Source organism: Mytilus californianus, unplaced genomic scaffold, assembly GCF_021869535.1.
Source record: "Mytilus californianus isolate M0D057914Y unplaced genomic scaffold, xbMytCali1.0.p SCAF_12, whole genome shotgun sequence".
NCBI lineage: Eukaryota > Metazoa > Mollusca > Bivalvia > Mytilida > Mytilidae > Mytilus > Mytilus californianus.
The window spans coordinates 18,521,248-18,546,865 of record NW_026262604.1 but is presented as its reverse complement, the minus strand read 5'-3'; the positions used below and the strand labels follow the sequence as shown (position 1 = coordinate 18,546,865).

Below are 25,618 nucleotides of genomic sequence, written 5' to 3'. Positions count from 1 at the left end.
TTTATTGCAACACAATATGCTTTATTTAAAAACACTCTGTCACATTCACATGACTCCCCCGGAGAAACAAAGTTTTTATTTGCTCCAATTATAAATTTTTCATTTAATTGAGCAAATTTAATTTGAACTTGTAAAATCTGAAACATTTTAGATAATTACCGTTACTAAGGTTATTATAACATTTACGTTTTTATAAATGTCATAAAGAAAATATTCAAATGTACTTTTGACGTCAAACTGTTGCTATTCTATTGAAACAAATTACGTGTGATGTATATGTTTTAGAAACTTTTACAACAAACTTATCCTGCTCGAAATCCCACTTCCACCTCTCCGTGGTGAGCAGGGGGCAAATGGCAGACGGACTTCTTTTGAACTTAGTTTTACTTGTGTTTTGCTATGTGCGTTTATATCACATTGACTAGAGGTACATGTATAGGGATTGTGTTGAGATCTCACACAACATGTTAAACCCCGCCGCATTTATGCGCCTGTCCCATGTCAGGAACCTCTAGCATTTGTATGACATGACACGCGTTGTGTTTTATTTTTTATTTTGGTTCATTTGTATGTTTCGGTGTTTAGTGTGGTGTCCATTTAGCTGAACTAGTATACATTATTGTTAAGGGGCCAGCTGAAGCCCGCCTCCGGGTGTAGAATTTTCTCACTGCGTTGAAGACTTATTGGTGGCTTTGGGCTGTTTTCTACTCTTTGGTCAGGGTGTTGTCTCTTTAACACATTCCCCATTTCCCTTTTCTATTCTACTTTTCTACATTGGCTAGAGGTATAGGGGGAGGGTTGAGATCTCATAAACATGTTTAACCCCGCCTCATTTTTGCGCCTGTCCCAAGTCAGGAGCCTCTAGCCTTTGTCAGTCTTGTATTATTTTTAATTTTAGTTTCTTGTGTACAATTTGGAGTTTAGTATGGCGTTCATTATCACTGAACTAGTATATATTTTTGTTTAGGGGCCAGCTGAAGGACGCCCGGGTGCGGGAGTTTCTCGCTGCATTGAAGACCTGTTGGTGACCTTCTGCTGTTGTCTGTTCTATGGTCGGGTTGTTGTCTCTTTGACACATTCCCCATTTCCATTCTCAATTTTACTTTGAAATATTATTTGGATTTTCTCCTCTCTACTTTCAGAGTTAAAAGTTTTAAGGTGGTACCTAACACTACAGGGAGATAACTCTGTAAAAATCAGCTAAACGTTTTAATTACGTTGTATTGTTAAGGAAATATTAAGCTTCTCAATGATCAAAATTATTGTTTGTCGAACTGTTATATAACCAATGAAATTTTTCTGATAAAGTGGTTGGTTCAAATTTTTTGAAATTTTTATATTTTTGTCAAAGGGTCAAAGTAAACATTTTGTCCAAATTTTATGAAAATTAAACGAGCCAAATTGATATTAGTCAAGGTGTTGGGTACCACCTTAAGATCAATCTGTTTACAATTTTAAAAAATGGTTTAAAAGTACAATTTGGCATAGTAGTCAAAATTTCCCAGTAACATAGTTTAGTGCCGGCATTGTTTTGCAATCTTATTCTGTATTATTCTTAATGTCTATCATTAGGCTGTTAACTGTTAACAGCTAGTCAAACTATTCTGAAACAGCTAAACCATGTTCATGTATAATTCCAATTACTGAGCAGTTGACAATGACGAGTGTAAGAAGACAAACACCATTTTCGCACTTTTCTCACGACAAATACGCCAGTTCAGATGATCTGATGCATTTTGGGTAATATTTTCAAAAGCGTGTACCAAAAGGTTGTGATTGATTAACAACTGCTTATATAGAACCATGTTACGTTATTTTCATTTTAAGTACGAACGTTGAAATTACTTAGAATATTCCCTTGGACTCCTGAACTTGTATTATTCGAAATAACATGTTTAATTTTATATCAATGGTGCAATTTCTAAATAGTCTCAAAATGACAATATTGCAGGATTTCTCGGGGAAAAAATGACGATGTTTGCAATCATGAAACAAACGGAAACGGCACTACTCTGTAAACATTCTCTGGCAAAACCGAAAAACTACAGGATTTGATTGGTTGCCAGAATTCGTACAAGTTTTCAGGTGTCATATAATGCGATGTCACTACATGATTCTTGTAATAACATGCATCAAACTCTGGACGCATGTTACTGAACCCGAATAAATTAAAGGGTTCGATATTCAATGTTTTCAAGCACAATGCAATATAAACATCCTCTAAGTGAAAAAATGGAATATTGTTCGCCTTACGCAATATAGAGCTAGCGACATCAGTACTCATTATATAACCTGTACCAGAACACATAGGCGGAAAATGGGTTTTACGGTAACTGTTGTGCGAAACAAACCATTTTGAAAGAAGATCCCTGTTAGGAGAAGATGGTCCCCAGCAATATCCACCGACGAATTTTTTTTTCGGTGCATATTTTATCAAAAAGGGAAGTATCTCTGTATTCACAAACATATCTGTGTCAGTTTTCATGATGTATTTTGCTTTCGAACAAAATTTGACGGCCCATGAAATTGCGGATAAAGTTTTATACGTTAAATTCCCATATGAATCAACAAAATCAATCTGCACAATGTCTTTAAATATGATACTTTCTTTCTGCATCCTCACTTTAGAAAATTCATTTTCAGAATGGTTTGAAGTTACATTATATTCACCGGGAATTGTCGGAGATTGACGAATTTTGTCCGGAATCTGACGAGTATTGCCGATCACAAATAAGAGCTTCATTGAAGAGTTTTCGTTATTACAGTTAGACCCCCATGTTTCTCGTATTGCTCTCCGTTTGTTAAAATCCCCTGGCGAACTTGAAATAAGGATCAAAATATCGATTTTCATTGTTTCACTGCAATGATCGTTTTGATTCAACAAGATATCGAAGTCGTTTTTAAAGCATCTGCTGCACGATTCATTTCGCACAGGCAAAGATTCATTTATAACATCGTTCTCAGTTTGTAATGTTGTGTTAATTGACAATTTTGATTTATAAATTGTCTTTTTTATTTCTTCATATTTATTCTGCATTCCAAATGAACGATCAATTAAATTTTGTCGTCCTATAGAATCCCTATATGGGAACCTAACTACAGGTTTTCTTCTCTTTCCTGCCATAACCCGTTTTTGATTTTCCACGACATCATCTGTATCTCTTAGCATAGCATTCATAAATGGCATGCCGTAACCTTTTTCCGAAAATTTATTTGATTTTTCTTTTAACTTATTATTCTTTAGAAAATATCTTTCCACTTTCTGATTTTGTTTTACTATTCGGCTTGTATTTCTGTTATTTATGAGATCAGCATTGGTAAGAGTTGAAATATGGTCACCTGTATTCTTCAATATTGGTGTTACTGAATAGTCTCGTGTAGTTTTGATTGAAACGTGATTAAAACGTGACCATTTACTTTTATCAGTAAAATTGTTCCTCCCCTCGATTGAACTGTTTATCAATAACTTGACCTTTGAACTTTGTTTAATGTCGAAGTTATCAACATTGTCACCAGTTATTGCATTATTATCAACACCGACTGATACGACCAATTTGTCCGCTTTGTTATCTGGACCAGTATCGTACCTTGCTTTAACCTTATCAAAATAACCTCTCAAATTGTTTGGTCTCACCCGTTCATCTTTTGAATGAACATTTAATTGATTGGAATTATTTGTTAAATTTACAGCAGACGACTTTACGTTTTCCTTTTTCTCCTCTTTCAAATTTCTCGTTATTATGACCGTTTTATTAGATTGTACAAAATCTTGAACTCCATGAACCAAATCTTGAACTCCCTCGTATCGCCTTTGCTTTATATGTTTATAAATGTCTATTTGCCCGCTATGAAAAGAATAAAACGTTAACAGAATGATGACGCTAACTGTGACAAATGCCAGCAAAGATTTCGATCTCAAAGTTCTGAGGCTCATTCCACGCATAATATATTTTCGGAGTATCGCTGTCGTCAACATAAATCCTAATCCTTTTCGTTAATTGTTTCATACATATTTATATCACAACTATTATATTTCATCCATATCTGCAGATGTCTTAGAACAGTTATTCCTTTTTTTTCCAAATAAGAAGGAGAAAAATCGTTAATGTAAATAATTGTTTTAGACGATTCGATGAATTGAGATTTATCTTTTACCCAATAAGAATTACATAAATTATCCTTCATTAGAGTTTTGAAGCGCCAAAAACAGAACACTCGTGTGAATATTCTGTAACGGCGTATGGAAGTTTGTTAGTTAAAATGTTTAAGATATTTTCTTATCTTAAAGTGCTATACATCCTTTGGAACTGCATTTTCCTCCATTCATAGTCCTATCCTATAATAACAGTAGAGTCACCATGTTCCAAAGGAAATTATATTTAAACGCAATGACAATTACAAGGTTTCCTTTTTAAAATGTCTCACAGTGTATTTTCCTGAAATATGTTACATTTCCTCCATTCGGAATATGTTAATTTTCCTCCTTTCGGAATATGTTAATTTCCCTATTCGGTATATGTTAACTTCCCTCCATTCGGAATACATGGAATATATTACTAATTATTCTCTCAATCTGTGACTTCATCAAAGTTTATCTTTCTTTCGACTGTATAAATGTAAAGTACATTTTAAGACTATAGAGAGGTGTATTCGTGTCACTTCGTCCATTGATAAACGATTCTTTTGCTAAAAATATTGATTCTCAACGCAACTGTCACATAATCTCAAATTAATCTTTAAAATGATTATTTTTTTCCGGATATTAATAGTATAACGTAATGAAATAGAATAAGAGTTGTTTACATCAAATTCGGTTACATAATTTATTTTATCTCGAAGTGTGTATCTTTGTCTCTGAATATCAATATTCTATCTGTTAACCTTTCTGTCTGACCTATTGATGAATATTTATACACATATCTGAAAAACAAAGTAAGAAAACATAGTCCCATTGTATGCTCCAAACAGAAAAATAAATGAACAAATTGCTTTCAAATCGTATTCAAATCTCTTTCAAGTCGTATTCAAATCTCTTTCAAATCGTGATTTTGCGATTTGTTAGTACCATTTGCTTGCGATTCATTAAACAAATCATAAACAAATCAGAATTTGCCAAATTCCCTAAAACTGATTTCTGTGCGATTTTATAAAAAAATGTGAGCAAAAATAGATTTAAACTTATTTCGGTACTTTGTGTCTACAGATTTTATGTTAGTTGTTTTTGTCCCTCGTACCGGTCTTTTGAGTTAAGCAAATTACAACTGATTTTTACAGTCTGTTCTCATGTTGTGCTGTTACACCACTGTTCCAGGTTAGGCCTGGGGTGGGGGGGGGGGGGGGGGGGTGGGGTGGTGAGCGCTCACAAACATGTTTAAATCTGCCACATTCTTCATGCGCCTGTGTCAAGACAGGAGCATGTAGTTCAGTGGTTGTCGTTGGTTCATGTCTGCCATATTTGTTTTTCATAAATTATCTTGTCCTAAATTAGCCCGTCAGTTGTTTTGTCCTTAATGAGGCCGTCAGTTGTTTTGTCCTAAATTAGGCCGTCAGTTGTTTTGTCCTTAATGAGGCCGTCAGTTGTTTTGTCCTAAATTTGCCCGTCAGTTGTTTTGTCCTTAATTATCCCGTCAGTTGTTTTGTCCTAAATTAGCCCGTCAGTTGTTTTGTCCTTAATTAGGCCGTCAGTTTTCTCGTTTGAATTGTTTCACATTTTTAATGTCGGGGCTTTTTATAGCCGACTATACGGTGTGGGATTTTCTCATTGCCTTACGTTGGCATATAACTGCTTACATCCACTTCATTTGAACTTTGGCGGATAGCTGTCTCATTGGCAATCATACCACATCTCCATATTTAATATGTGTGGTATAAAGATATCGCTTAACCTTTCTGTATAACATATACATGAATATTAACATACATATCTGTAAAACCAAGATCCAATCGTATATCTAAAGATTTCTTTTTGTGTGAACAAAAAGAGAACTGGGTTATAAAGTTTCTCAAGACCTTCATGACTAAACTATGATAACATTTACATATATGTCTGAAAGTTAGAGTATAAATCAAGGTCCTATCGTGTGGAAATGATTTTTTTAAGTGAACAAAAGAGTTTTAAATATAAAGAAAATGAGTGTTATGCACAACTTTTGAAGGTCCGAGACCTTATATCTCTTGGCATGTTGCATGTACATATGTCTATTTTTAAAGACCGCCGGTCTAGCATGAAGCCGGGTTCATATCCATATCATATCACCACAGCCTCTTCCTGATGTGCATGAAGTATTTGCGACTGTACGTTAAAACTAGTCCATTAGGAATTATCTTCATTATCTTGCTGAGGATCCCCCGCCCCACCCCCCCCCCCCCCCCCCCCAAAAAAAAAAAAAAAAGGTTAAACATACATGTACATAAGGTATAAAACAGAAGCTAAGGCACCGACCATTCATCTTTTCTTTTAATTGATTCTAATTTTCTTTTAAAAAATATGTGTTTCCAAAAATAAATATGGAAATAAAAATAATAATAATAATGTCCATAATTGATATATGGATTAATGGATTAGACACAAGTTTTTCAACCTAGTAACGTTTCTCCAAATTGTAGAACCCTTCTCTTGGATTTGTTCTAGTCCCGAATATGTATGAAATATTCTCCACTGGGCGTCAACCAATCAACAATCAATCAATAAATTAAATCAAATGATTCAACATCACTGGTATTAAACTGATAATCGTAACTGGAATTACGACGATCCCAATATGGCGACGGCAGAAATAGGTAAAATCTTTTCAGTCATTTTTCTCAAATGTAGCCCGTTACTCTTGACAACAACGGGCTACATTTGAGAAAAAATGACTGAAAAGATTTTACCTATTTCTACCGTCGCCATATTGGGATTGTCGTAATTCCAGTTACGATTACCAGTTTAACACCAGTGAACATACAAGAGAAGTATTCATATACTACTCGTTGAAAACGTTTTACCCGTGTTGTAATTATTTGTAATCTTTTACCTCAAAAGGCAACATAATCCATATATACACATGTGCAACAGATTACATAAAGGTTCTTCATGAAATTGATCTTTTGTTAAATAGGTGTCAAGTTTTATTATGTCATTGATATATGAGATAACCACCACTTAAAAGATTTGCGATGACATCAACAATGCATTGTAAATTTGTTGAGTTGATATATAGTTTGAATATAAAACTTGAGAGTTAAAATAAATCTTCATCAGGTATTCAAATTCAATTGGTAATTCTGAATTATTAAAGAAGTAGACTGATAAATAAATACTTCCGATTTCCACGCCATCATATCGTTTTTTTTTTTTTTTTTTTTTTTATATTATTTTATGCGTCTTCAGTTGTTACAACTATACAATATACATTCTCCATCGAACAAAAACAGCTGATCTGCAAAGTATCCGATACACAATGCATTATGTAATGTGTTATAAACCATTATTAAGTAAGGAGGGTCTAGATGGGGGTTTACAAAATAGAGATTAGTGGGTAAAAAGTATAAAGAAGAGAGAAAAATGGCCTAAAAATTAAAGAATACAGAAATGAAGGACCCCCCAATCCAGACCCTCAGTAAGCCTTGGAAAGATATCTCTCGTCTAATGGATACTTAATTATATACTGTCAAGTTTGCAGAGTGGTGTAGGGCGATAGACACAAGGGTCACGAACTATATCGCAGAATTATTGGTTCAAATACAGCTACGGAAGGACACAAATTTGCTTTTGCGAATTTGCAGACCTTTAATCGAACATAGGGAAAGACCCCCTTAGAATCCCTCCTATTGACGGAATAAGAAAGAAGAATACATGAAATAGGGGGAAGGGGTGCAAGAATAAATGGTTTTATCTTTGAGTACATTGTTTGGCTAAATTTTAGACGAAAATTATATATGCTTTACAAAAGACAAAAATAACTGACCTGCAAGGTATTTGATGCACGTGCTACAGTGTATACAATACAGTAAGTAACGCGTTACAGTGATGTGTCATCGGTATATATTTCCTCAGATAGAATTTTCTTCTACCTTGCCAAAATGAAGATTTTACCATGCTTTTTTCAAAAATACAATTAAAAGAATGGGCAACCGTGCCATTTTTCAAGCTACAAGTCGTGCAAAATTGCCCAAATTTGCATAGATTGTTCAAGAAAAAACACATTTTTGTGAATAAAAAGAAATCTATGAGATAGAATTTTGAAATAAAATATGAGAAGACAGGTTTTATAATATGCTTTAAGAAAATAAAAAGAAAAAATTATGTCATCAAACTTGTTTTCTTGCCACAAGTAAAAAAATGAAAATTTCTCTATCATTCCAGTATAAAAATTTTACTATAAGAGTTATCTCCCCTTAACTTGCTCAGTTGAAAAATTGATTCTAAAAAACACAAATATTTGGTCTTTGTTTAAACATTTTGGATTATGGAATAAATCACTTATTTTCTTTGTACAAATAAACATTCTTACACATGAAATGCAAATCTGTCTCAAAATTTGCAGATTTAGACAAAGAACTAGACCGATTGTGTACTGATATTGTACAATCCAAGATGGCGGTATACAGTGAATCTACCTTAAATCCGCCACATCAGTTCTGCATGTGCCTATCCCACGTCAGGAGCCTGTAATGCAGTGGTCGTCGTTGGTTGCTGTTTCTCATATTTGTTTTTTGTTTATTGTTTTCTCGTTTGAATAGTTTTAAATTTTGTCAATTTGGGAACGTTTATCATTGTTGAAGGCCGTACGTTGATATTTATATTCGCTTACATCCACGTCATTTGAACTCTGATGCATAGTTGTCTCATTGACAATTATACCACATCTATATGATCTACATATGTTTATATGTTTTGTTTACATCAATGATCAATGGTATTTTTTAAGCCAGCGGCACGTAATTATCATTAAACATTCTCCGATAAATTTATTCGTTGTTACGTTTCACAAGAGTATGTCACTCTCTGGTTTCACACAACTAGTTGGGGTCTCATTGAAAAGGGGGGAGGGGGTGTCTGATCCCTGATCCCGCTTATTGTTTGGTCAGATTCCCGTATCCCTTTTATCATTGTAATAATAACGCTTGTAATTTCACGTGTCCCGTCCGACTTCGGTTCCCGTTTTCATGCACAATAATTTGACTTTCAAGTGTCACGCTTAAAAAAAAAATCGACCAATCCCGCGACACGCTTAGGCCCCAATGAGACACACATAGTTGTATAAAAAAAATTTACAGAGTTATTTTGGTATAGATTTTGAAACTTTGTATTTGAATCTTTTCCAATAAACATATTAACATACACATTAAGAATAAAGCTTTGGAAATATGAAACTTTATCCATGCTTTTAACAAAAGCGTACAAGCTGTCGTCTGTCAGAAATCTGGAAAACACAATGAGGTCGATATCGTCTGTTGGAAATATGATAAATTTTATCTTTAAAAAAATTATAATACAAAATAAAGTGTTCGATTATTGTCCATACAATGGTGAACCTATTGATCGTGTGTATGAAAAGAAGTAAACGATGATCTACGGTGACCTATTATAGTTGGTAATGTCTGTGTCATTTGGTCTCTTGTGGAGAGTTGTCTCGTTGGCAATCATACCACATCTTCTTTTTTTTTTATATCTATCTACCTCGTTAAAAATTCAATTCACCATGTGTACGTCTATACTTTATATAGAAATAAGAAGATGTGGTATGTGTGCCAATGAGACAACTCTCCATCCAAGTCACAATGTGTAAAAAGTAAACATTATAGGTCAAATTACGGCCTTCAACAAGGAGCCTTGGCTCACACCGAACAGCAAGCTATAAAGGGCCCCAAAATGACTAGTGTAAAACAATTCAAAAGGAAATCCAACGGTCTACATATAATATCAGTGTACAGTATATATTGAATGGATCGGGTATTGGGATTGTACAATTGTATGGATCGGAAAATAAAAAATTGAAAATTTAGATAAAGGATTTTTCTATTTAAATTATCATGAAAATTTAAATAATGACATCAATTGACCAGAGAGATATAAACTTAATTTACACCAATCTAATTAAGATTAAATCTCCACACTCGCTCATTTTTTTATGCTTGGTCGCTGCGTGGAAGCTCCCCGAGCTTTCCGGCTTCCTCCAGCAATAAAAACTGACCGCAACACAATAGCACAATAGCACAATAGTGCTGAGAGTGGCGTTAAATACCAATCAATCAATAAATCTAATGTCCAGAACTGATAATTAACAAAGGTTCTATAAACTGACCACGTATAGGTCTATGTTCTGCAGACAAATCGTGTTGATCATTTGTCTACTTATTGACGACAAACACATCTCGCTATACAGACAAACAAAACACAAGATCTCGTTATGCAGAAAAATCTGAAACAGTGGTGATAAACGATGAGTTTCATTCTAGAGGAAGATGAAAGTATGATCCGAACGAAACCCTGTATGGCGTATGGAGACAATGAGATCTCGTTAAGCAGACAATAAAATCTCGTTAAAAAGATATAGGTAATAAAATCTCGTTAAACAGACGAAAACATTTCGTTAAAAAGATAATAAGAGCTCGTTAAACACAAAAAGGTTATCGTAACACTTATCACTTATAAAGAAGGAACGTGCGTGTCCTTTCGGAACACCCGAGTTCACTTCTGGTTTTGGGTTCGTGATGCTCAATATTTAGTTTTCAAAAATAGTTTTTTAACTTTTTGGCCATGGGTGGTTCAGATTGGATTTGGATTGTGTTGTTTACTGAGGGATGAATGGGTGTGTCTTGTATGTGAATGTTTGACCAAGTTGCTTGTCTTTAACCAATCATAATATTGGTGTACACTTTTGAAAATATTGCCAAGAATGCATTACCTCCCAAAATATCGAAGGATTTGAAATAAAATTGTGTACGTAAATGTCATTTTCGTCAAGAAATCTTGATATGTTTTAAACTATCAGTGCATATTAGAGAGTACCGTTCAAGCTATAACGATAAGATTGATGTTTTGGGATATGGGTGGTTCAGATTGAATTTTGGGTGGGTGGTGTTGAACTTGGGATAGGTTGTGTAGGGATGAAGGGGTGTGTCTTGTATGTGTATGTTTTGTTGCTTATCGTCATTACACTACAAGCACATAAAGAAAGATCAATTCGAATGTGATACTTATACTAGTCAACAAAAGAAACGATACAAGGCAATGTATTTTCCATAATATTTACAGAGCGTTATTTTCTTATCAAAACCATTGATTTAAGGCAAATACGCGAACATTTTTTTTTTGCAATTTTTGTTATTTCAAAAATCGTATTTTCACCCAAAAATTCAAAAATCGATATTAGAACTTAAAACTTTAAACTTAGACATGGTCGGCTTAAAATTTTGAATGCTTTTGAAGATATTTGAATACTTAATGAGGGCCTTAATTCTCATCTTCGAAATTAAGTGCCGATTTTTGTCATCATTTTCCGCAAAATAAATTTGACCCTTGTGTTCAATAACATGGTATTTTCTCACTTTCCAATTATGTCAGATTCTTTTAATCATATGGATTTGCTTTGCAAATGATTGTTGTTCATTGGATAATTTAACAGTTTTTCCTATTTATTATATTTTATGATAAATTGGAGTTCAAACTTACTTTTGTTGACTAGTATATTTACAAGACAGAGATTTTGACAAATCAAAACTTTAAGAATAATAAAATCTAAACTTAATTAACAATTAAATGTAATATGCTCAAACTAACTCACATTCACAGGTAAAACAATACACAGTCATGTCTCGTTTATTTATAAGAGGGTCTTGATGGGGTTTACAGATTAAAGAATAATGGGCAAAAGGTGCAGAATAAAAAAGGACAAAAATAAGGAATTGAGAAACATAGGCCAAAACAATAAAGAACAGAGAATAACGATTTAGAATATAGCAAAGTGCTCTTGACCAATGAAATTGTAGAATTTGGTGTCTCTTAATTGTGAAGAATGAATGTAAATCATTTTCTTAGTAAGGGATTATTCTATTGTGCAGACCTACTTACAATTCAAACAAAGAGTTTTTATAAATGAGTTACAGCTGCCCTGAAGCACATTTACCAGATTGAAAGGATTTATCACAGTGATTAGATTTGACTAAAAGTTGCATTGTGAAACAAATAAAAAATCAAAATAAGTTGAAGTTTACTGCTGCAGTAAAATTTGTGCCCCTAATTTTATGAAAAAAAAATAACTTCAATTAATTTACCTAAAAACATGAAAAATAAACAAAAGAGAATAATTATTTCCAATATTCCGATAAAAAAAAACCCAGAAATTTGAATTAAGTTTAAAACTTTTAAAGGCATTTTATTACAACATTTCCCAGACATAATAAAATAGTTTTAAAAAGGCGGACTGAAGTATTCGGCTGAGGAATAAAAATTTTTGTAACTGAAATTTATTTATTGATTGAAACTGTAACTAAAAAAGGATAATTCGTCGCTAAAATATTATAAGATTTACTTTCATACTCACAGTCAAGAAACATATACTTTGTACTACTACTGTGTTACCTTACATCTTGTCTATAACACATTATTTTTAATATTTCCCAAATTAAAAGAAAGTCCTTACATCACTAAAACTAGCCCATAAATGAAATACTACAAAATGAAGTCATGCATCAATTATAAACATTTAATTTACACCAACAATGAAATAAATTCTTGAATACAACCAATCAAGAGATCATTTGCGCCTTGAGCACTTTACAATATTCTAAGTTTGTAAGAGAATGATAATCCCTTACTTCATGATAAGTACTCGCTATCGCTCGTACTTAACCATGAAGAAAGGGATTATCATTCTCTTACATATACTAAGGTGATAAAATATAAAGAATAGAGATTAACTGATTAATGGACAAAAACAGGCCTTGCGGTCATAAAACTTTCGAGCACGATTTTCGTACTCAGACTCAGAAATCAACCAATCAAAATCATGGATTTGGTGTTTCGAGCACAAATTTTATACTCCGAGTACTGAGTAAAGTTTTATGACCATATAATCAGCCATATCAACACCATGTGTGAAAGGTTAGTAGATATTACCTCGGGAAGAATGATCAAAGCACAGTGTATAAATTAGAATATCATGTTTTTGCATTGTTTTTATAAACCGTGTTTTTTGAATGGCGTCAACGTGGGATTCTTTTTATAACTCTGTATACGATATTTGTCAAATTCGGAAAAAAGGGTTGTCATACTAGTAATACATTTGTATAACATAAGTATTTACGTCATAAGGGTATGGATGAGGAACTTTCATTATAGTGTCCTTTAATTTTTTGATTAATTTTTCTCAATTTTTATATCATCCCCAATAATTCTCTATTCTTAATGTTTTAGAACCCACTTATTGTCCTTTTTTTGTTATTCTATTTTCTCTATATTTCAATTATTTGCCCATTTTTCGTAAATCTGTTAATGAATTCTCATTGGTAAATATTAGCATATTCCGTATGAAGTAAAGGCTTTCTTAGTGTCTGATTGGGTAATATTGGGTACATCTATTATATGTGAGCGTATCCGTAAGTGAGGCAGGAAAGAAAACATGATAGTAGGTCATGAAAATGACAGGGAAGTGTTCATTCAATGTGATAGTGAAGTGTTGAATCGATATTTAAATGCCGTAAGGTCAAACGCAAAAGTGATTCAAATTAATTGAGTTTTGTTCTGTCTTTATTATTATTCAATTGTTTTTGCATCAGATATAAATATTATTTTGTTAACTTTCGTATTCAAAATTACCTTGTTAATGCGTATTAGATCAGTTCCTAGGTTACAAAGTATCAATAAAGTTACAGTTATCACTCATGCGTATCATTATACAGGATAATAATAGTATACTCTTACATGTATCTATAAAAAGCCGAAGCATTAGCGATTTTGTTATATATAAAATGCACACGCAGTGATTCAACTAAGTAACGTTATATCAGGAAACACACTGACATCACAAATTTTACGTCCATGAAAATATATATAGGAAGGATCGCGTATGCTTCTGTCTGTAGTTAACAAAAAATAAAGATAAGTATCTTTTAACTGATATTATTAAAAACTGGTATTTTCAAATGACTTATTTTCGTATTAATTTTAATGTTCATTTATCCCGGGTCTGGCGGAGAGGTAGGTTGATGTAAATATGTGTCGAATTCCTTATCACGCCAGTAGTCCGAATAGTTTAAAAGACGTCTAATTTTGGCGCAGGAAGGCATCACAGAAAAAAATTAAAATTGCCTTTCGAGACATTTTACTAGGTGCAGTGAAGTTCTGATAACCAAACGGTCAACTTCTAAGGTCAACTTCCAAAGGGGAAAACAATAAGACTTCATACGTTTAATACAGGTAGCTTTTTCGGGAAGGGGTATTTTATACACAGAAGCGTCGGTAAAGGTCCTTTTTGAAAGCAAGAAAATTACTAACAAGAAGACCAATAATACTCAACCGTTGCAAGATCTACCCTAGAATATTCTTCTCCAGTAAGGGATCCGCACTAAATCACCATCACACGAGATATCGAGCAAGTAAAGAGACGAGCAGCTCGCTTTGTCTATAGCTGCTACCAGGACAACTCTACAGGATGTGTAACTTACTGGACCAATTTCATGTATAGGGAATCACTCCGGCAAAGAAGATGGAAACAGAGTTATAAGACCCAACACCAACTGATTTCAGATGACAGTATGACCAGAGGCAACAACAAACTCAGACAAGGTAGAGTAAAGAGAGACGTGTATTATCATTCCTCCACCCGAGAACAACAAGAGAATGGGACAAATTACAAGAATCTGTAATGGAGTCCGGATCATGATTAGAGGACTTCAAGGGCCAGAATGAACACCATCTCCTGGACCCAGCCAATATCAACTAGACAGCAGAATACCCAGTGTACATATTTCTAAATACGCACTTTCTAATTTTAATGTAAATACCATCCAGTTTTCCTGGACTTTTACTTTCTGCCAGAAGGAGTGGCCTTCTGTCTCTTTGGGATGCTCCGAGCTAAATGAATAACACTCAATTGCAGAGTCCGACTTGTAACTGGGAAGAAGAAGAAAGACAGAAAGTAACGATCAGAGAGTCACCACGTGGTATTTTTTTCAGAACCGTCTTTAAACCGATTCACTCCTTAAACATTTTCCTGCGGTACCTATGTACATGTACCCGTATACGTTACTGGAACCTGCTTAAGTTGGATATAGGAACAATTTCCGGTATTATAAAGATTCATTGGGATCTTAAACGTTTGTGAGTTGGTTTATCGGGACGCTTAATGAAAGATCTTGATCACACTTTTCTCAAACAGAGAGTAAATATTGACATGTCTGCTGAAAAACTGATTCACAAAAAAAGCTAATTGAAATACATGTAAGTACTGGCAAAAAACGCAAGTGATTTAAAAATTAAGCCTTTTTCCAGGAGTTTAAAATGACAAAGCACAAAATCAAATTGTAGCCCTTGAAATACTATATTGGTCTTTCCTCTATTCCACTTTTTTCCAACCCATTACAATTTATATGCAGAGCAGTATTCTGAATGGATGAAATACAAAGCAAAAAAACAATTTTCAACATAATAAGCTTTAAACCGGTAAGCTTTTTGGAAAAGCTATTACTTGTCTTCAAGAGACGATTAGTGACAGACTAAGACCTGTTATTGACCCCTCTATGTTTACTCAGTCAACAATGGGGGTTCAGAGGGAAATTGTTTGCCTACCAGTCGTAAAATGTACAGAAGAGGATGTTTCCGCCATTAAATAGAGTATGACAAAAACTATCAAACGTTCTTTCTTATATACAGAACAAACATCAGATTTATATACGAAAACAGTTTACAGAACAAGTATCAGATTTATACCGACGAGCGAGGGCTTACCATCCAGTCAAGGTCGTTAAAAACCACCCAGTTAGTTCAGATTTATATAAATGTTGAGATTGTGAATAACTCAATCGTAGGCAGAATTCCAGCTAGTAATTACATAGACATATGTAACTTAACTACATGTATAAAAGGCACCGATGGACGGTACTGATTGCTGCAGGGCAAAGAAGGTAATACACGCATATGTATACTAGAGGAGAAAAAAAGAAACTGTGCCTGCATTTAAAGAAAAAAATTAAAATTTTCAAACCCAAAGTTTTGGTTTAAAAATGTTGTCGCACGACTTATTTTCACACGATTCTTGAGAACGTGCTCATTTTTTCAAATGTTCGGTTTACGAAAATTGCTGTGTGCCGTTATTTATGGAATAATGAGTAAAATATTTCTTAAATCTCGAATTAGCGAGGAAAAAATGAGTTTTGATTGTCCAGAGACACCTTTCGCGCAGCTACGAACAAATTAAAATCTGCGTCTCTATCCTCACATACACAAGGTTTTGTGTCGCACAGATCTAAACACAATTCTGTCTTTGTGGTGATGTGTTCTTTTAATTTGGTTACATCGAATATCGATTAACCTTAGTGGCGTACTATAGTGAAAATTAATGATACATAAATCAAACATAAAACTTTGACCGGAAGTCAAAAATCTGAGAGCCATTCCGGCGGCAAGTTCGACCGAAAATGAAATAGCGAATGTAATCAATCTTTTCCAAAAACGATTGTTTTCAAGAATGTGATCGAATACTCCTAAATAGTTATTACAGTGGTTATATAGAGTTACAATATTTCCTAATGGTAAGCAAGCGTGTTCATTAACCGTGACTCACACACCTTCCAAAATTTTGACTTTAAAGAGTTGCTGTCATACATTGAGAAATGCCCCATTTCTGCTAGATTGAGTCTAAATTATGTAATATTAAACAGGTTGGAGACTTCTCGCCGAATATGTAGTACTTTCATAAATAAAAGAAATGTGCTGTAGTTTTCATTTTTTTAAATGTAAAATGAGGGTCTATATTCTATATTCTTTATACGTTTTGCCCATTATTATCTATTCTTTATATTTTAGCACCTCATTGTTCTCTATTATTATTATTTTTTTGTGTCCTTTTTTCTCTATTCTTTATATTTTTTGCCACTTATTCTCTATTCTGTAATTGTGAGCCAAAATTTGTTCCTGTGAAAAAAGTTCCAGTGGAACTAATATCACAGGAAATATGTTCTGGGAGAACTTTTTTCACAGATGATTTCTATATAATTTGTTCCATCTCTATAAAATAAGTTCCACACTTTACCTGGTGAAATAAGTACTGAGTTGGTGAAATTTGTTCCTTACCTGGTGAAATAACTTCCGGGTTTATGAGATTTGTTCCTTATCTGGTGAAATAAGTTCTGGGTTTGTGAGATTTGTTCCTCACCTGGTGAAATTAGTTCCTTGTCTGTGAAATATGTTCCACTGGTTAAACAAGTTATCTTATATACTGAGCATTTGTCATCAGTGAGTTTAAAGTTAAAGTTATCATTCAAGTGCATTATAAAAATAAGTATTATATCAATAATAAAAAAAGTAAAAAATGTAAATCATCCAATTCCGATCCCGTGGAGTATAGCAAATGTTTAATTATATAATCCGTAAAAATTATCAAAATGACACTTTTCAGCCAGAAAAGAGTAGAATAAGAAAAATCAATCATTCAGAAAAAAAGTATAGTTAAAGATGAACATATGTACTTATTTGAAAAGGACAAAGTGACTGATCAGTTATATCAAAAGACATGTAGAAACAAAAGACACACTCTTTTGAAACTGTGCTATGACCTAAGTACGATGTATGACTAGAACACGGGGCCATGACAGTTAACAAAAACCAAGGAGGAATACCACATAAAACATAAATACAAATTATGATACATTACCATCGCTTTTATTTCATCCTTTAGTTACAGTCATGCCTTCAATTGCAAATGTATTCCATGCAAGCACACTCAGTACAGCACTCAGCTTTCATTATAATTTAAATGTAACAAGAAAATGTTTCGCTTGCAATTTGTTGCAAAGGTACTTATTTTCTGTGAAAATAGGTTTGAGCGGAACTTATTCATTAATTTATATGAAATATGTACACGTTTGTTTAAAACAAATATCACAGGAACTTATTTAACTTTTTAAAACTCTCAATATTAATTGGAACAAAATTCATGGAGCTATGATTTTTGTTCCGGAACTTATTTCACATTTGGTCATAAAATTAGTTCCGGAACAAATTTTACAGTGCTGGAACATATTTTCTGTGATATAAAGTCCGGTGGAACATATTTCCTATATTTGTTTCGGCGGAACAAATGTCATGCCAGAAAAATTTTTTTGTTACATAATCACCCATCCACACCCTCTAAAATGACAAACTTCTATGAACAACATAGAATAATTTTGAAATGATTTTATTATGGGATGGAAAGAATAAGGTACACCAAATTACTACATGACAAAACAAATAGTAGCTAGGCATTTTTATAGATATAAGAAGATGTGGTATGAGTGCCAATGAGACAACTCTCCATCCAAGTCACAATTTATGAAAGTAAACTATTATAGGTCAAAGTACGGTCTTCAACACGGAGCATTGGCTCACACCGCACAGCAAGCTATAAAGGGCCCCAAAAATTACTAGTTTAAAACCATTCAAACGGGAAAACCAATTTATCGCTGTTCTTTATCTCTAACACGGACCTTACACTCTTATCATACTGTGAGTTCAAGACGACCCCTAGTTTCTGTGTGAGTGGATTTCTTTTCTAGATGTCGTTAACTTTATCATTGCTTATTCCATTTAAAGTTATTTATTTTTTAAGTATAAAGAAGAAATATGTTTTGCCAAAAGGTCAGGCTAGTATTAGGGTCCGGATTGGAGTCCTCTATTACCATATTCTCCAATTTTTTGGCCATTTTTCCATATTCTCCAATTTTTTGGCCATTTTTCCATATTCTCCAATTTTTGACCATTTTTCTCTTTTCTTTAGTGATACTTATATTTCGGTTTGTGACCCATTTATAAAGGACGCTTCACTATGGTAACGGCATGCATGATGTCACAAATCTTTACTCTGATTGGACGAAATAACGGAATTGAACAAAAACCAACAAAAAAGGATATATGCTACAATAATAGGAAAACATTACGGACATAAAATCAAACTTTTGTGAGCCAATGCTCCGTGTTGAAGGCCGTACCTTGACCTATAATGGTTTACTTTTATAAATTGTTACTTGGATGGAGAGTTGTCTCATTAGCACTCATACCACATCTTCCTATATCTATTTTAAATGAAATCATCCAGATGAATAAAAATAATTTCAGGTAAAGATGGTGTAATTATCACCTCTTACCACTACTGTCAAACTGATGGATTTTGTGAACCTTTAATACACGAGTAGGTAAATATCACTGACAGGTTCATTAGATCTACAAGGTCGGGCTATTAATAGCTCGAGTGCTATATAAATATATCTTATCGGGCGTAACAATAATCTCAAAGAGAACTAAATATTATACTTGAAATAAAAATTGTCAAAGTACATAATTATATTACGTATTTGATTACTTGTTAAAAGCTGTATCATATATCCTCAACTTTTAGAATCGTCAGCCTTTTGTCGTCAAATTATGTGTATTTTTTAACTATCATGATAAAAAAAAACCCTGATAAATATTATAAACTATATGCTCACATCTGAATGCGTCAGATATCTTATTCACTGTGTATCATCGCCACCGGAAATTGGGTACTAACGAAGCGGAGAGAAATGGAAAAAAAAGTAAACAAGGTAAGAATTCATTCAATTTCAAGCATTTCTACTGATTTGACGAGGGTACCACGTAAGAAATGATTTTCTGATATATAATTCTTTGAATTATTAGACCGATAAGTACAAAATTAAGACAATATTTTGTGTTATACTCCAAAGCTTGCCACTTAGTACCTGAAAATTTCTAGGTCGATTGTCCTCTGTCGTCCCATTGGCAAGATATTCAACTGTTTTTCATTATTTTTCCAGACACGTTTTTAGATTATGATAGTGTGACATCATATTGACTGAAATCTGTTGTCATAAAGATGTTTTTAAAGAATATGGACCAAAACATTGTTTGTTTATTGTACGGCGAATTGCAGGACGTTGTACGGCGAATTGCAAAATAACAACTTTTGTCTGTACGGCGTCTTGCAATATATTGTAATTTAAATATGAAATTAATCACTGTTTAGATAATATCAAGTGACGAAATTTTGGCTGTATCAAAGCTTTACCGGCTTACAAATATACAAAATAAACTACTTATCAAATATTATAAAATATATGCCGTTAGTTTCGTTCAGAAGTCGTCGTTGCGTACCTCTATTTGACTTTGTGTTTTTAAAGACAAAAAGGTTTTTTTCAACCATATTATCCTAAATACATTCATATATCGTTATAATACTAACGACTGTTGTCTTATTTGTTGTCAGGGTGAAATTTTGTAAGTTCAATAAAAAAAAACGACCATTCATCTTTTGTTGGTGCTGTTTTTTTTTTAATATAAACAGTGGAGATGTTGTATGATTGCAAATAAGATAACTATCCACCAGGGTCAAATAAAGTATATGTTAGCAATTATATGCTATCGTTTGGCCTTCAACAACGAAAAATCGTACCTTACAGTCGGCTATAAAAAGCCCCGACATGAAAATTGTGGGAGGATATAACAAGAAAACTAACGGCCTAACTCATAACAAAACAATTTACGATAAATAACAAATATGATAGAGATGAACCAACGACAACCACCAAACTACATGCTCGTGGCTTCGGACAGATACATAAAGAATGTGCTGGGTTAAATAGATATAGGAAGATGTGGTATGAGTGCCAATGAGACAACTCTCCATCCAAGTCACAATTTATAAAAGTAAACCATTATAGGTCAAGGTACGGTCTTCAACATTGTTTATTTTTTAAATTTCTGAAATGAATAATTTGTTAAAAGAAAAGTGAAGAAAATACTTTGTTTTCATTGAAAATTAGGAGAAATAAATCATGAATTGTGTTTCGAATTAATTTTCTCGTTTCTTATTGAAAATAAGATTGTATTTTTTAGTTTAAGTAAATTCAATCAATCTTTTTATTTACAGTGAAAAAATAATAAAAGACTGTTGCTAAGGCTGTTTGGCCTAAACTTAAATTCGTAGATGGAGGGGTAGTAAAAAGGAGTGTATTCGTCCGAATTTTCATTGTTACAGTAGTACATTTTCATGATTACTATGTATAATATTTCTCATTAAATTTTAATGTGATATTGTGCCAATTAAAACTATATAATTAATACAAGTAAGACTTGCATTTGCCTTAAAAGATATAACAGTACGTGATTATTTGTTTTCAGACACACCTTCTCTGTTTTGAAACTTATAAAGGTATGGATCTCGGCCTATCTGTTTGATTGAATATGAATGTGAATTCATAGAGTTTCAAAATCAACAGTAAGCCCTATTTTTGTGTGTGTGTAAATAAACTAATCTTTAGATAGATGCTAAAATTAAAATCATTTTTCTTAATAAGAAGAAAAAAGTGCAACTTAAGCACGCCTGGGTGTAAAAAGGTGTACCCGACTTATTCGTTCACGATAAGAATTTACCGATTTCGGTATTTTAACAAAACTGTTTACGAGGGCAAATAAATAAATGAACGCTATCAAATCAACATTTAAATTAACGTGGATTTTTCCAAAAGAATTTATGAGTATGCACCATCAGGACTCAAAAATATTTCAACCTGTCCTTATTAGATGTTATTTCATTATAGTTCTTTAAACTTACAAGTCGAAGATGCTAGCTTTTGCGAATTGTATTAATAAGTATATAATATTAAGATGACAACCAAAAAAAACTTCATACAAGGTCATCTTTATTCTCAAGTAGAAAGTTTATATAAATAGTTTATGCCGTAGCCACAGCCGGATTTGTATCCCTTGTATCGGATTCTTCTTTCATTCTTTCCAAAAATGGTTAATCTAAGGTTAATATTTTTTTAAATTTAACAAGTGTGGACACAGATCAGTGTGGATAGTATGATTGGATGTTTGACAGTGTTTTATATGACAAAAGGAGTTCTATGTTTTATGTTTTCTATGTATTAACTGTGTTGCACAATGACAACCAAAATGAGCATTAGGGGTGTTGTTTATGTTCAACACGGGCATGGAAGAGATACTAATTGCATTAATTACCAAATGATTATTATAGAATATGTTCCACATCTTTGATTTTGGATACATTTTGTAGCTAGTTTTTTAAATTTAAACAATGTTAGCCACCGAGCTTGTTCATTTCTTACTATATAGAGATGAAGTTTTTTTAAGAAAATTAATGTTTTTTATTCTAATATATTGGCTGTATCTGCCTTTTACAACAAGACAATAACATTAATTGAAAAAGGAGACGTGGAATGGTTTTCACTGAGAGGACTTTCAAACAAAGTCCAAATGAAATAGATTTGACCAACTATTGGTTACTATACACTTCACAATGAACAAAACCCATACCGTATCAAAATTGCCTGATTTATGACAAAATCATAAACAAATATGTCAGGCAGCAACTTACGACAGCCGCTATATTACATGTTCCTGACCAGGGACAGACACATATATATTGAGGCGGGCTTAAACATGTTCGTGAGCACTCAAACCTCCCTTAACATGGTGCCGTGGTGTAGCAATACAACATTTTTTTTGCAGAGAATGATAATTCATTTATATTTCATTTTATCTGAAAGTTGGAAGAGAATTCATTCACTTAATGGTTCTAAATATGCAATGCGGAAAAATTCTCCTGCCATTACCTCCTTTCTTCCCTCTACCCACAACCCATCCCCGAAATGTTCATCACTTATATGCAAATGCTGACTAATGTTGTATGGTTAAAACATTTGGTTGCGGCAATCTAAAGTTTGAGAACAGAAACGACAGCTTTAGATTTTTTTCATTTATAAAAGGGCATAACTCAAGAACGGTAACAGTGACGCTACCCAATTTATAACTTGATCTGTGTTTTGTGGTGATAAGCATTTCGTGTAAGTTTTAAAACATTTGGTTAAGGCATATTAAAGTTAGAGAACGGAAACCAATTATTGAGACTTTCTGGACGGACGGGAGAGACGGGTCGGACGGACATGGGTAACATTTAACGCTACGTCAGGGCAGAACAACAGGTCAGTAAAACAGTGACATGCCTTTCCGAAAGTTACAACATTTGCCAGCTTTTGTATATGCCGTATTCATATTGTACACATCAGGTATGTAAAAGATGTAATAGGACTGTGTTCAAGCCTTATATTGTGTATACATCTTAAATGGTGTCAAGCGAATTGTATTTTTATCAAATGCATATAATTAGATATTTGAACCTAATACTTTATTTTCTTTAAAAAGACGGCAAATAAATATTTTGAAATTAGCAAGTTGCCATACAGTTGAAAACAAGTTGCCATACAGTAAATTTGTCAACATGAGCAAGTTGCCGTACCCTTGACTTTATTTTTTATGGTCTATATTCTTTTAAAAAGTTCATTTTGACAACAAATTTCAGTAAATATGATGCCACACTATAATAATCTAAAAAAGTGTCTGGAAAAATAATGAAAAACAGTTGAATATCTTGCCAATGGGGCGACAGAGGACGATCGACCTCGAAATTTTCAGGTACTAAGTGGCAAGTTCTTGAGTATAACACAAAATCTTGTCTTAATTTTGTACTTATCGGTCTAATAATTTAAAGAATTATATATCAGAAAATCATTTCTTAAGCGGTACCCTCGTCAAATCAGTAGAAATGCTTTAAATTGAATGAATTCTTACCTTGTTTACTTTTTTTTCCATTTCTCTCCGCTTCGTTAGTACCCAATTCTGATACACAGTGTTATTTAAAGATACGGTACTTGTTTGAATTTATCAATTGAAAATTTTTCACATTTTCTAACTATAATTGCTTGGTTTTTTTAACATTTGAATAGGCGGATCTTGGTTTTTCAACAGACAATTCTTTGTAAACTGTGTTTTAAAGTTTAAAAAAGCATCACCTGCTTCATACTCAATTTGTGACCATTAAATCGACAAATTGATGCCCACAAAGCTTCAAATACAATATTCTGAAAACATTTGATTTTATGAACATTGGTGTAGAAATGTTGTTCAGTCATTGATTTCATTGATTTGTATTATTTCGACTCTCAACCGAACACTGCACACTTTGTTTTATAACAAGTCAGACTATTTGGACCCTGTTTCGTTCTTTTGTAAAATAAGGAGGTGTGGTATGATTGTCAATGAGACAACTATCCCTCTGACTGGTACACATGACGTAAATTTAAACAGCTGTAGGTCACCGTACAACAATAAGAAAAACCCAGACCTTATAGTCAGCTATGAAAGACACTGACATGACAAAATGTGAAGCAATCAAAAGGAAAAAACTAAAAGCCCGATTTATGACAAAAACAATCAACAAAAAACAAATATTACAGACAGCAACCCAAAACCAGTAAGTCACAGGCTCTCTGTTCTTTATGTTTTAACAAAATTCCGATTTTCACCATGAGCTAGAGTGTCAGAAATATAAAGTAATTTGGAATTATCTTTAAAACAAAGATTGCTTATAAGGGTCTGGATGGGGTCCTTAAAGTCTTTATTTTTTTTAATTTTGAAGACTATTATTTCTTTATTTTGCCTATTATTCGCTATTCTTATATTTCAGCACCCCATTATATATTCTCTATTTTTTAAAAATTTTGTTTGCTCTTTATTCTGGCGTTTTTGCCCAATATTTTCTATTCTGTAAACCCCATACAGACCTGCGCTTACGTAACAATATAATCTAACTTGTTTGTACTGTCATGGTCTAGTTTGTGGTTAGTGGCTCTGTTGTACTGTATAATATTTGTGGTAATTTGTGGTATCTTTTTTATGTATTATATAATATTTTGTAAATATTTAATATGAACTCACCTAATGAATTTAAAGCCAAAAAGCCTCCATTACTATTCCTTTCGTTTAAAAAAAAAGGAAGTAAATTTGCACTTTTCCTTCCATATTAAAGAAGGTAAATTTTCCCAGTCTCAAGTCTAACTGATTTAGTTGATTTTCAATGTTGAACCCTGTTATCTTTCAGTCTGATAGTTGATAAAGTATGTTTATATAAATGTATTGACAGTATTTTGTTTTTGTAAACTTACCTGTTTAGAAATATGAAATTTGTATCTGAATCTACATCGAGACATTTGTCACTATTCGTTAAGCAAACATCGATCATGATCAGTCATATGGATTAATTTATCTTTTAAAGCATGTACGTGGATTATTGAAAAGATATAATCAACCTATAACTTTAACATGCATTTATTGATCGTTTGGAATATTGGAATAAATGGATTGTTAGATAGATAGATCAGGGGCGGATCCAGCCATTTTTAAAACGGGGGTTCCTAACCCAGGAGAAAAGAAGAGGGGGGGGGGGGTTTCAAACCATATGTCCTCATTCAAATGCATTGATCGTCCAAAGAAAAGGGGGTTCCAACCCCCGGAACCCCCCCTAGATCCGCCACTGATAGATGTTGGGTTTTAGTGTCCGGCTATCTGGTAGATATT

At 33.2% G+C, this 25,618-nt stretch overlaps 1 protein-coding gene across 2 annotated transcripts; it reads right to left on the bottom strand.

Annotated features, from left to right (window-relative positions):
• Positions 1-25,315, bottom strand: LOC127721478 (uncharacterized). Of its 2 annotated transcripts, none has more exons than XM_052228224.1 (2): positions 25,207-25,315; positions 1-4,920 (listed from the first exon to the last, which is right to left on the bottom strand). In XM_052228224.1, the coding sequence occupies exon 2, from the start codon at positions 3,974-3,976 to the stop codon at positions 1,985-1,987; it is 1,992 nt and encodes a 663-aa protein (XP_052084184.1). In that variant the 5' UTR covers positions 3,977-4,920; positions 25,207-25,315; the 3' UTR covers positions 1-1,984. The 2 variants fall into 2 exon arrangements, with proteins under 2 accessions (XP_052084184.1, XP_052084183.1); XM_052228223.1 differs by lacking the exon at positions 25,207-25,315 and adding an exon at positions 24,980-25,163.
• Positions 25,316-25,618: the final 303 nt, after the last annotated feature.

Bases quoted from the DNA above. Each gene is read 5' to 3' on its own strand.
- LOC127721478 (XM_052228224.1), bottom strand. From the start codon at position 3,976: ATGTTGACGACAGCGATACTCCGAAAATATATTATGCGTGGAATGAGC.